At 38.7% G+C, this 12,678-nt stretch overlaps 1 protein-coding gene across 2 annotated transcripts in view; it reads left to right on the top strand.

The window, feature by feature from the left end:
* Window positions 1-11,100, top strand: part of scai (suppressor of cancer cell invasion) — a 30,964-nt gene extending 19,864 nt beyond the window's left edge. For both annotated transcript variants that reach the window (XM_082542001.1, XM_082542002.1), the window contains 6 exons: window positions 1,084-1,183; window positions 1,449-1,530; window positions 3,285-3,357; window positions 3,676-3,849; window positions 4,071-4,171; window positions 4,736-11,100. In XM_082542001.1, the coding sequence (XP_082398127.1) occupies window positions 1,084-1,183; window positions 1,449-1,530; window positions 3,285-3,357; window positions 3,676-3,849; window positions 4,071-4,171; window positions 4,736-4,882 (677 nt within the window). In that variant the 3' untranslated portion in view covers window positions 4,883-11,100. The remainder of the gene's footprint in view (window positions 1-1,083; window positions 1,184-1,448; window positions 1,531-3,284; window positions 3,358-3,675; window positions 3,850-4,070; window positions 4,172-4,735) is intronic.
* The last annotated feature ends 1,578 nt before the right edge of the window (window positions 11,101-12,678 follow it).

Raw genomic sequence — 12,678 nt, 5'->3', positions numbered from 1 at the left:
TCCAAGTCCAAAAAACACATGGAGACTGGCTGTGCAAACTCCCACAGACACTCGAATATCCTCGAGAGGATAACGTCCTGGTTCAGTGTTCCCAGACACAGAACAAAAGTCGCATTGTTCCTCCTGAATCTTGGGTTCAATTAACGGACAAACTCTCCTTTCCTTTGGCATAGACCTTCCCAGGAAGGCTGAGGAGTACGATGCCCCTATAGTTCCCTCCTGAGTCGCCTCACGGTTTGTCCATCCAAAAATCTTTTTCCATGGCTTCACCGCTCCCACACCACAGTTTGTTCTGCTTGGCCTGCTGACATCAACTGCCTCCAATGTGTTACAGGCTAATCAAGCCCAACAGGACTCCTTTTTCAGCTTGATGGCTCCCTTCATGGATTACCACCACACCAGGCACCAATCACTTTGCCGCCACATCAAAGGGGATCTAGAATATGGATGGGAATTGATAAGAATTTAGCTGATTCCGTTTTCAACTTCATTTAACTATTCGGTTCCTTATCAATTCTCATTGAGTCCCCATTGGCTCAGTTTTGAGAGTCACCTCCATTGCTCAGCAGTATATCAAAGACATATAGGTATTTCCCCTCTGTTATGATTGGGGTTGGGAGTCATTATTTAAAGTTTATTACAATTAAAAGTAAAATTGTGCATTACTTAATTACTCCCAGGAGAAAGTAATTTGTTACACTACTCGTTACATTACTTTTGCATTTCACTTTAAAATGACCTGAAATGCATTGTCTTATAATTACCATTTAACAATATACAACTGAAATCAGCTGTTTACAGCAAGTGCAAATGAAACCGTTAAGCAGGATCAATAGGCAAGCACACTAACAATTAAAAGAAATTGAACTACTGGGAACCGGTTCTCAAGTCTCATCCCTAATGCAGAACAAGGTCCGTTCAGACTCAGTATACTTAGCCTCTCTTGGAATGCTGTTGAATTTGTACCTCAGGTGGTTGAAGATGTTGTGGACAGTGGCTTCTACCAAGCATTACCAATGCATATTTATGACCGATACAGTCTTTTCAAGTTACACCAAAGAAGCGTCTAACCCTTTCCCACAGGACCATATGATTTTGGAGGAGTTCTCACGAATACAAATCGAGATGTGGTGAATGGAGAGACAGTGCAGAAGAGGAATCAGGCCCAGAAGGAAATGCATTGGTGAGAATTTCCTAGCAATACTTCTAACTTTGCTTTGTTTATTCAGTTGACAGCATCTAAACCAAAATCAGAGGAAGTGATTTTACCTATTACTTTTACTAATAAGTAAATGACTTTCGGGCTTTCGTGCTGAAAGCCTGACTCTAAATATGTTTACATAAGTCATAATGTGTGACAGAGCTTACTAAGAATCTATCTATGTTACTTGAAAAGTGCAGAACCTCACTGAGGGTTTGCTGAGTTACATTTGCTTGGCATATTGCAGCCTTCATCCAGGAGACTTATTCCCTTTCACCCGGAAGCCTCTTTTTGTCATTGTGGATTCTTCAAACAGCACGGCCTACAAGGTATGTAGGTGAAGACCTTCCATTTCAGAGACGTTTAAATGGTGAGGAATTGTTGATGGGCAAATGGAGGGAAAAATGTGATGAGGGAATCTTTTCTCACCTCACAACACAACTTAAGCCCAATCAGCATAAAAAGAAATTCGCTCACTACGCATCACCTTGTAGTTGGCAGCTGAACACTAGTGGACATATGGTTGCATGGGAGATCCTCTAATTCAGGGGATGTGCAAGTTATGATGACAGGGCCAACTTGAAACCTGTAACTGAAAATGTTTGTTAGGTCTTTCTCATGCCTCCTTCATAAATTGCATGAACAAACACCCTATCTTATGTCAATTAATAGTTTTCTTCACTCCATTAGTAACAAGTACTCGCCTCAAAGTTGAGAATAGTTTTATCTGTGTGGATACCGCCACATTGCATCACTACTAGTGTGTTCAAACAAAATGCAACGTGAAGTTTACATCCACAGTCTTTTGGAAAGAGGTGAATTGACAAAAGCTTGTGTTGTCCAATATGAAAAGATCAGTAATTCTCCGGTTCTTTGGCAAAAAAGTTGCTTTGTGGTGCAATATAAAGACACCTCAGCTGGAATTCTCTCATAGACTGCGTATTCTCCTAATGCAAGAATCTAAAATGTAGGGCAACCTTATTGATGCAGGTTGAGGCCATATGTAGCTGTAGGATTAAACTTGACTTTTATGTAGAGATGGGGGGGAAAGTGAGAGCAGTTGGACCAAGACGGCAAGAGAAAATAATCAACCTTTATAAATTGTATTCCTTTTGTAGAATGTTAGGGGCGAATATTCATGAGTTTCCAGGGATGTGCACATATTGTGTCCTAGCAGACTAATCAACACTGTTGTCACTAGTCAGTACCAGAGTTACTAGTGGTTTAATCTAATTGTTACATTTTAATTGGTGCTCCAAAAGGTCGATGGCCTCTCTCTTAGCGATAGGGTGACGGCTAAAGCTGTCGCCTCCTTGACAAGGTGTTCAGACGGGCACGTCCTACTAGGAGGAGGCCCCAGTGTATACCTGGGACACACTTGGAGAGATGGCTCAATGTTTCCCAGGATAAGTTGGAGGAGGTGGCGGATCGTGGAGGCAGGACTTCTCTGCTCCTCCCTCCACGAGCCGACTTCAGATAAGCGGGAAAAAAAATGGCTGCATAACTTGTTGTTTTGTTATTTTAGATTTGAACTGTTATTGAAGTGGTTGTCATGGTGCGTGCATCATTCATAAAGCATGGCTCAATGTGCCACACTTTAATCACATTTGAATAGTTTTTTAGTTATTCATTTGTTACATTTTAGTAATGAACATCTTGTCTCATCTTACGTAGATTTAAATACATAAATTTAAATTAATATTTCAGCGTTTCTTAGTTTTAGACGAGGGGGGTCGAGGTAAGAGTAGGGAATTAAAATGTAGGGGATATTACTGTTAAAGGGGAGAGAGGGATGCTGAGAATGAAGGTGTATGAGAGAATCTGCTCATGGGTTTCCTGACCAAATGTGAAGCTAATTTTTTGCCAAAGTCGAAATATTTATGAATTGAGCAGATGCTCACCTCTGTTCACATCACACAGCACAAGTTTGTGTCAGACGTTCAGCTTTTGTATGGATGTCCCTCAATCTATCTTCAAGATAAAAATGTCACTAATGTCCACAGCAGATATATCAAACGTGCCACTGTTGTTTGTAAGTATATTTCCATAATTAAAATGCTTGTTTCTGTCTTTGTTGTATTAGAATTTTACAAATCTATTTGGCCAGCCCCTGGTGTGCCTACTATCACCTACGGTATATCCCAAGAGTGTACAAGGTGGGTGTCACTGCAGAACCACACTCCTTTAACCAGAAGACCTAAACGAACTCCATCTTCGTCTGTTTGCCTAACTTCCTCTCTGTGGCTCCGCTGTCTGAGTGTTTTGGTTGAAAGAGAAAGAGGCTTTTAGTCTAATGTTAGTTAGACAAAAGTAAATTCTGGACTGTTTGTAGCAGCTGATTAATCCACATTTAACATGGGTGTCATTGGTATCTACCAGTATGTTTATGTTTGGTAAAGATGCTGCTTTCAGTGGAAGCTTTTCAGGCATCGAATTTCCTTTCAGTTTACAATGTCTCTGCTTCACCTGTTTAGATCAGTCTCAGCGTGGGAGTCTCTTCACTCTGTTCCTCTACAGTCCGCTCTTGGCTTTCTCCTCCGTGTGTGGCTTAAACAGTGTGCAACGAGGTCTTTGGGAAAGAGCTCAAGAATTCCTTCGCAAAGTGTACCGTGACATTGGGCAGATGCTAACACGATCGCGGACCATAGGTATGTTATGGAGATTAGCATGGACTATGAAAGGGTTACTGTGACGACCCATGTGTACTGTATTTGTGACCATCAGGTGAGCTTTGTAGGTCCCTCCATGAAAATAAACTTCTCTCTTTCTTGAGAAGTTTAAATCTATGGTGGATTTAAGGCTGCACTGAAATAAATTGTGATGCATTCGTCTTCTGTTGATCGACTTATTTACACATTGTTTAATGCAGATCAAGCCTTTTTGCAGTTCTTTGGTGACGAGTTCCTGCGGCTGCTGTTGATCCGCTTTGTGTTCTGCTCCGCTGCACTGAGACTGCATAAACTCTTTCGGGTAAGTCTGCTTTCCTTAAGGAGCCACATTGTTTAAGTTTATATGCCAACAATGCACCATGCATTTCCACAAACCAGTGTTTCTTAAGCACTTGCAGTAAGTCGTATTTATGCATCATCAGGAGGTCATGTCATGTCAGCAAATACTCAGTAAATGAACCCACTAAAGTCCCCAGATTATTACAGGTTTACAGTTATTGATTATTTTAATAATCAATATTTTAATATTAATTATTCCATCGAGTAACTCAATAAAAAACACTTATGTTATTATGGGGGCAATAATAAATAATATTAATAAATGAGAATAACAGATGACTTTCAAAATAAACTGCTATTTTTTTAAATTTTATAATAGTTTACCTGCATACAATAATTTTTTAACCTTCTCATTGTGTTTAAATGCTATTTAAATCATGTATTTTTTAAATTTCTCGTAAATGAAGGAAGCTCTTCTTAACGCTTAAACCTTTGATTCTCACTTCAGAGTGAGAACCCTTCAGTGACCACCAAAGTATTTTTGTCAGGTAGCTAAAACACAATTTGGATGTTTGTGTGCTTGCAGGAATCTCAGAGTTTCCCGGAATCCTATCCAGAGCTCCCCAAACAGGACACAGTGGAGAGCAGCCTTCTACAGAAGCATATTTTGGAGCTGGCGACCATGCTGGACGTGCAGAGCTTATTTTGGGATGATTCACTGGAAGCCTACTAACATCTTCACACAGGGCAGTATGGCGTATATGTAAATACAGACTCCACTGCCAAAGCCCTCATGGTCATTTTGTTTTTTAACAGGTAATGAGAAAAAAAAAAACCCAACATGCAAGTTCATGTCCTCCATGTAAGTGTTAATGTCATGCAACAGAAAGATGTTCACATAGTTTCTTCTCATAAATTCCCCATTTTGACTCTCATTGGCTTGCCTGGTAAATATGAGCAACATAAGAGTAAAACAAATGAGATGCTCCACATTACTGTTCAACTTACTAGTTCTTGTTTATCAGCTTCTAACTTTTTTCATGACAGCAGACTATCATCAAGATGATAACAGCCTTGGTAGTTTGTTGTAAAAAGATTTTTCATCATTTATTAACGTAAAGGAACAAAGTAAGGAAACATTCTTGGCAGCTTTCATGTGGTTTTTGATCCACCTGTAAAAAAGACAAGCATGGTAGAGCTAAAAATGCATCAGGAAATGTAATAGTTATTATATGAGCACATTATTCACCAAAAATATTATTAGTGCTGGAGTTTTGTGTTTGCCAAACAGCGCTTGGTGTATCAACTTGCAGCACGCTAAAGGTGCATGAGGTTTTGTTTCGCCACATGTTGTGAGTTAGTCGCTTTCATATCATTAACAAACTAATTCGGAGACTTTTTTTTTCAGCCTTGTGTGACGTGATAGTGCTTCATTTCCCATTTCACTGTGCTGTACTTGCATGCTAAAAAAGGCAAAGACATGTGTCAGTTAGTGTGCTCCAAAGAGGATGCTCCACCACACAAAAGAAATTGTAGATGTTCAGATGACTTGGAATGAGAAAGTAAAGGGAAGTAGTGCATGTGTTGCATGGGCCTGTACAGTTTAGTTAGTCAATTGGTGAAGACAATCTAGTGAGAGGTGGGAGAGGTGGTGACCTGTCAGAGGTTCAAATTGTTGTGCTTTCTGATAACACAGATCGTTACTTTTATTACTGAAATGGCTAGGCACCTGTTATCTTCATGACGACAGCATTAACGTGTGGCCTGCCACCTAATCAGAACATTCTTAGCTGCTTTCTTATAAAGCACAAGAAATACCAGTCGTGCTCCTCTCGCTATGTCCTTAAGTCATTGTTGTCACCATACTGGCTGGTGGCTTTCACTCCTTTAAGCTCAAAGATGGTTCCAGGCAACTTTGCACCGCAGGAATTCAGGGCTGCCCCAAAAGTTGACTATGAATGCCAATTTATCAGGATCCTAAAAGCAAAACTTATGGCTGCAGGGAGTGACTTTAGAGATTATAGCCCAGAGCTTCCTTTGAACCAACTGTGGTGTCTCGTGGCGATAAACCGCATTCACACTGGAAGTGATTCCTACCAACATATCGATGAGAAACCACAGAAAGTGAACAGTATTTAGTGACTATGGGTTTAAAAACATGCTGGCGACGCAACTTCCAGGTGAGCGACTTAAATGACCACCAATGAGAATGAAGAATACTGTTGATTGACAAATGACCTGGTATTAAATACATTAGAGGCTCACCTAAGTGATCGGGCATCAGCTTCAATGCAATGTGCAACGAATGAGTCAGTCAGAAGAGCCTCAGAGTACGGCTTCTGCTCCTCCACATCGAAAGGAACCACGTTAAGTTGTTCCAGCATTTGACTAGATGCCTGCTAGGTGAGGTGCACGTCCTACAGGGAGAAAAAACCATGACAGTCCCAGGACCCGCTGGAGGGTCGAGCTTCCCTGCAATCTCTGCCAAAACTACAGCCTTCAAATCCTAGACCCATAGATGGATATTAGAATCCCTATTAGCTGTGTCTTAAAGGAAAGCTAATCTTAGTGGGGTCCAAACTACATTAATATCAAATCCATATGAGAACTTGCATAGCACAGTACTAAAACTTCATAAAAGCATACATAAATGTATAAAAAAGAGCAATTTGACATATCTGCGATCAGTTATATTAGTGTCTGTTGCAAATTTTGCACATTTGTTTGTGCTTTAAAAGCATTAGACTGCTACGTATAGACTTTGGCTTTTGTTGTTGAAATCTTAGAGTTTATCCAGTGAGTGAGTCCCCAGTAGGTTGTAAGGGCTGCTAATGCAGTAGGTTTGTTAGCGATCCTGGAAACTGTAGCAGTTCAGAATGAATACTAAAGAGAATGCTGCACTAGACCAGCCTGCGAGTTCCTGCAGTGGAAAACCGCCTCCCATTTGCCATTAAATGTTTAATTCTCAATTCACAATCTGTCTCTCACAGAGGCTTGGAGGAATTTTAGCTCAATTTTACCTCCAACTTATTGGTAGCTTTCTTTGTTTGATTATTTAATTGTCTTTTAGAGAAAACGTTTGATGTTTTTGGTCACACTGAAATGCATTCATTGTTGATTTGGTCTTTTTATGTGATTATTTGTGAATAGAAGTGTGTGTATATATATATATATATATAGTATATAACATCACCAACCAGTTCCATTGAAACCTCTAACATCTAAGAGGTATTAGCTAAAAAGAAAAATTGTCTTTATATTCAAACTTTCAGTATTACATTGGCTAATATGCATGCCTCATATCTTTAATGTAGTGGGGCAGATGTAAAAGGTCCAAAGGTTTATCAGGAACTGCTGTCGATTTATTCCTGGCAGCAGCAGGGGAAAGTGACTGCACATGGCTGCTGAAATTTAACTGCACTTGTTGAAATGTTGGAATGATACAGCAATGCAAGAAGCAGCTGGTTGAAATGACATTTGACTTTTTAGTGTTGATTTTTTTGTTATTGCCACCATTGGAGTGTGCACACATGATGTATAATAGTGTTGCGCAGAGATGTGTTTGTTCAGTATTTTGCAAGACTATGTAATCCATAATGAAATATGAAATATGAAGTTAAAGCGAGGAGGAGCAACATGGTAAAGAGGCCAGTTTGTTCTTTGACCATTTTTCTCTAGTTACATTCCAGCTTTCCGAGGATGTGAAGAGAGGCAGAGGACGAGTGTTTTCTCAGTGTTACATTTGTCTATGGAAGTCAGCTGTTTCTACATTTTCTTTTCTTTTTACCGTAATGTGTTTCCTGTATTGACAGTTATGACATTTAAAATATTGTAGGCTTGCACTTTATGAGATTTAATGTTCTTCTGATCTTGTTAGTTGTTCTTTAGTCCAGAAATTGAAAAATACTTTCATGTTGTTGTTCTTCATACCAGCCCTACACACTGGTGACCTTCTTTCTCTTGAAGAGTAAAAGTTACGTGGGTCACTGATTTTAAACTTTTCATCTTTTGTCATGTTTTTAATAGCAGTTGGCTGTATTAAGTAGGCAGCAATAACATGTCATTTACATGTGTGAAAAAGAATGAGAAAGATTTCTGTGGTGCTCAAACGTAATGCTGTTGGTGAGGATTGCAATACCAATGATGTTTTCTAACACTTTGTATCAATGGTACACAGTAAATCCTCAAACACTGCACACTGACAAATTTGTCAGGTACTATTCCAAAAGTCTTGTTTCTGTGTTGTTATAACTTCTTACTGTACATTCAGTTCTCAGAGCTCAAAAGATCTCTGAAAAGGTTCAACACTTTGGCCTGCTGACACAAAATTAGCATTTTTCTATTGGAAAATAACCCCAAACACAAACTGCTGCTGCCCCTTCATCGGAATTATAACGACGAAACCTGATAAATAAAAGAAACGAAGAACGTAACTTTGAGCTTCTGTTAACCGTTTGTGGAACTTCTGTTTCTGTTGTTCATGTTCAAAACATCACCACAAATGCAACATTTGTTATGTAGCAGCACTTGGATCATTGATGCAAACAGTGTGTATTATTTAAAGTTGCCTCTCACAGATGTTTCCTGAAACTTGTTTTTTTTTTTTTTTTTGGGGGGGGGGTTCATGTTGCAGTCAATTTTATACTACTCTACCCAGCAGCGTATGAAGCATGGTGCGATAACATGTTTATAACATTCTGTATGATGGAAATGGGTCGTGAGTCACATGATTTAATGGCTATGTGAAGACTAGATTGTTAAAATGTTTTTTGGTGCAATATTCTCGAGGTAAATTCACTGCACAATTTTTATTTTTTTTATTTTTTTTAAACAATAGAACAAAAAACCCATCAGTAGTTCACGCAAAATAACAGCTATGTTAAATAAAATGTCAAGTTGTGTAAACAAGGTACTAAAATTGTATCACTAAAATAGCTTCTGTGAACAAAATATTAACAAGCTCATCTTGTATGATATGTATGAATTTGATTAAATAAGGTAGCTTGTGAGAATGAAATATTTACAGATTATACAATTATGCAAACAACATGTTGCAAGTTGTGCAAACAAATTACTAAGAAGGTGGATTCTGTGAGACGGATGGAACTTTTACAGGCATAATATGACCAAGATGACTCGTGTGGGAAACATCACTGCGCAAACGAGAGACTGTCACAGTACATGCTTTACATCCTTTGGTCGGTGTTTTTAGGAGGATTTAAATACTACTAGCAATGAACAAAAACAAATGACACATTATACACTGCAAGTCGAAATGTAAAAGCAGTGTGTGTTACAAGCTAAGTACCCCCTATGATTCAGAAACTCGTAGAACCACGTTTAACAACAATAACTCAAAGTAATCAGAAAGTCCCATCACAGCATTTTAGTCAGGTTGAGGTCTGGACTTTGACTTTTTTCAGTTATTCTGTTATAGATTAGCTGCTGTGTTTAGGGTTAATGTCCTGTTGATGACCCAATTTCATCCAGGCTTTAACTGTCAGACAGATGGCTTCACATTTAAATCTTGAACATTTTGGTATACAGAGCAGTTCATGCTCCACTCAGTGACCGCAAGGTGCCCAAATATTCATCGCTCCACCACCGTGCTGACAGTTGGTCTGAGGTGTTTGTGCTGGTGTTGTGAAATGGAGCTCTTGGGTTTGTTGCAGTGTTTGAAAGATTGACACATGTCTTGAATGTTTTCCACTTGTGAATAATCCGTCAAACAGTGGACAACAGATTGTTTGGAAATGGCCATTTAACACTTGCCAGGTTGATGGGCAGCAACATTTTCTTATTAAAGATCGTTGTTGATGTCTTTCCTCTTTGGCGTTGTGTTAACACACCTGAATGCTCAGGAGCAGCAAACTACCTAAACCTGAGCTTATATGGAGGTGCTCACACTTGCTGATGATCAGATAATCAAGTGGATTTGATTAGCAGTGCCTGGCTGCTGCTTGCCATCTTAATTCCTTTTGAAGCAGTTAAAGTGTGCCTACTTTTTCACACGCTGCTTCTGCATTTGACACAAAATTTAATATGTTGTGTGTTATGTTGTTGTTCATTACTGCAATGAATTTATCAGAATGTGTAATCTGCAGGATTATACAGAGGATATCACTACTGTAAACTAAAATGGAAATCTAAACCCTGAAATCCAACTCTGTCCAAACCACAAAAGACTTTTTATTCCTCTTCTGCTGTCAAGTTGCTATTCCTGTCATAATTATCTGACATGTTGGGTGTTCAAGGACTACAAATGTTCAGCGTTTTGTGACATAAATTTGCCTTATTTTGAAAAGTTTCACTCTTTTATTTTCCAGAATTCACACGGTCATATATTTATATTTTTGTTGCAATCATGCCAATTCAGTCCATTTCAAAGTAATCAAAGTGAAAATGCACAGAAGATGCTGTGATTTTTGAAGGCCAGCTATGGGGGTGAAATCTGCCTAGGCAGTATTAGAATCCAACAGAGCACAAGAAATAAACTTGTTTTTGACATGGACGCACAAAGCCCCAACTCCACGTCAGCAACCTGCTAACGCACGTCACAAATAACTGCCAACTGATCAATTCTGATTTCTTCCCCAGATGTGCAGGGGTCCTTTCTACTGTTTTCTACTTGTAAAATTGTCCAAAAGATGGGAGCACCCGTCCTTTATACCCACATGTGTCACATGCTTGTGATTATCAGTGTCAAAATGTCAAATGTATTTTTAATATTTCTTTAAAAAAAAAAAAAAAAAGAACAGATGTTTATCTGTAAGCAGCATGTTTGTTTAGAGTAGGAGGTGCCAAAGACTGGTGTATTCTCATGTTCCCATCTTAACAATGATTAAAATCAGTTATTGTATCAGATGTTGCTTTTTTTCCCCTCTGTGATGGAGCCAATAATGAAAACAATATTTGGCTTCATTAAAGGAGTGTCCTGTGTCACAACAGAGATGATGTGTGTATGTTTCTTTATTGTTGTATGTTGTTTGTGTTTAAAGAGTTCTGTGATACAATCAGCTTTACCCGTTTGTAAAGCAAGCCTTTAGCTGTGTTGTAGTGTGGGGAAAAAAAGGCTAGTGTGCGTGAGTAGCACCTTAAATCTAAAAGCAGCCCATTAGCTGATACACTCAACAGATGTGTTTCAAGGTTCAAAGATTTCAAATATCTTTCAAAGATTTTCTTGGGGCACTGGCTGCTATTTATTCGTATGAATCATGCAAGCACAGAAAAAGGATCTAACTCAAGGAATAAGTCATCTCTACATATAACAAACAACGTAGAATCTAAACATATGTGGTAGACACTTTTTTTCATTTGTCTTATTCCTGTAGTTGAATATTTTTCCATCTACAAAGTTATGGAACATACAAGTCTTGGGCCATATCCTGATCACTTAACCCCCAGCCACTGAGAGAAGCTGCAGCTCTAGTTAAAATAAATAAATTATAACAATTTTTAAATAGAAGGATTTTGAGGTGAGTGAAATGTAAATATGTGGTCCTTTAAAGCTACTGCTGGGGTACTGCTCAACTACACTGAACTTAATTCCTCCCAAACAAACAACAGTTCAATTCAGTTTTATTTATACAGCGCCAAATCACAGTTGCCTGAAGGCGCTTTATATTGTAAAGTGCACCCTATAATAATACAAAGAAAACCCCCCCAACAATCATACGACCCCCTATGAGCAAGCACTCTGGCGACAGTGGGAACGAAAAACTCCCTTTTAATAGGAAGAAACCTCCGGCAGAACCAGGCTCAGGGAGGGGCCGTAATCTGGGACGCCAAACACAGGACAATATACGAAAGACACTACACATTATGGACCATATACAAAAACACAAAATCAAAGCAATTGTGATGAGTGTAGACGCTGAAAAAGCCTTTGACTCTGTCAATTGGAAGTTCCTCTACAGGGTACTATATAAATTTGGCTTTCATGATATGATTATTAAAACGATACAAGCATTATATGATAATCCTACAGCCAGGATCAAAATTAATGGATGCCTATCCAACAGTTTTACCCTAAAAAGGGGCACTAGACAGGGCTGTGCATGGTCACCGTTACTTTTTGCACTATACTTGGAACCACTAGCTCAATCCATCAGGCAAAATAAGGACATTAAGGGAATTTTTATCAAAGGGACACAATATAAACTGGCTTGCTACGCGGATGACATTTTGATTTACCTTGGACACCCAACATATTCTTTACCCAAGCTGATGCAGTCATTTGAACAATACGGCCAATTATCAGGCTATAAAATTAATATAGGTAAAACCCAGCTACTCTCATATAACTACAGCCCACCAGAAGAAATAAAATGTAGCTACTCTCTGGTATGGCAAACGGAGTGTTTTAAATATTTAGGCATAAATTTACCGAAAGACCTTACAAAACTATTCGAACAGAACTACCTACCCTTATACAAAAAAATAAAGGAAGATATAGTAAGATGGAATTTAATTCCTTTCTTTAGTTTTAATTCAAGAATTGATTCTATTAAAATGAATGTATTGCCAAGA

This window comes from Aulonocara stuartgranti, assembly GCF_965226115.1.
Source record: "Aulonocara stuartgranti genome assembly, chromosome: 7".
In the NCBI taxonomy this organism is placed as follows: Eukaryota; Metazoa; Chordata; class Actinopteri; order Cichliformes; family Cichlidae; genus Aulonocara; species Aulonocara stuartgranti.
Note: the sequence above shows the minus strand (reverse complement) of the source record. Positions and strands in the feature narration are given on the sequence as shown.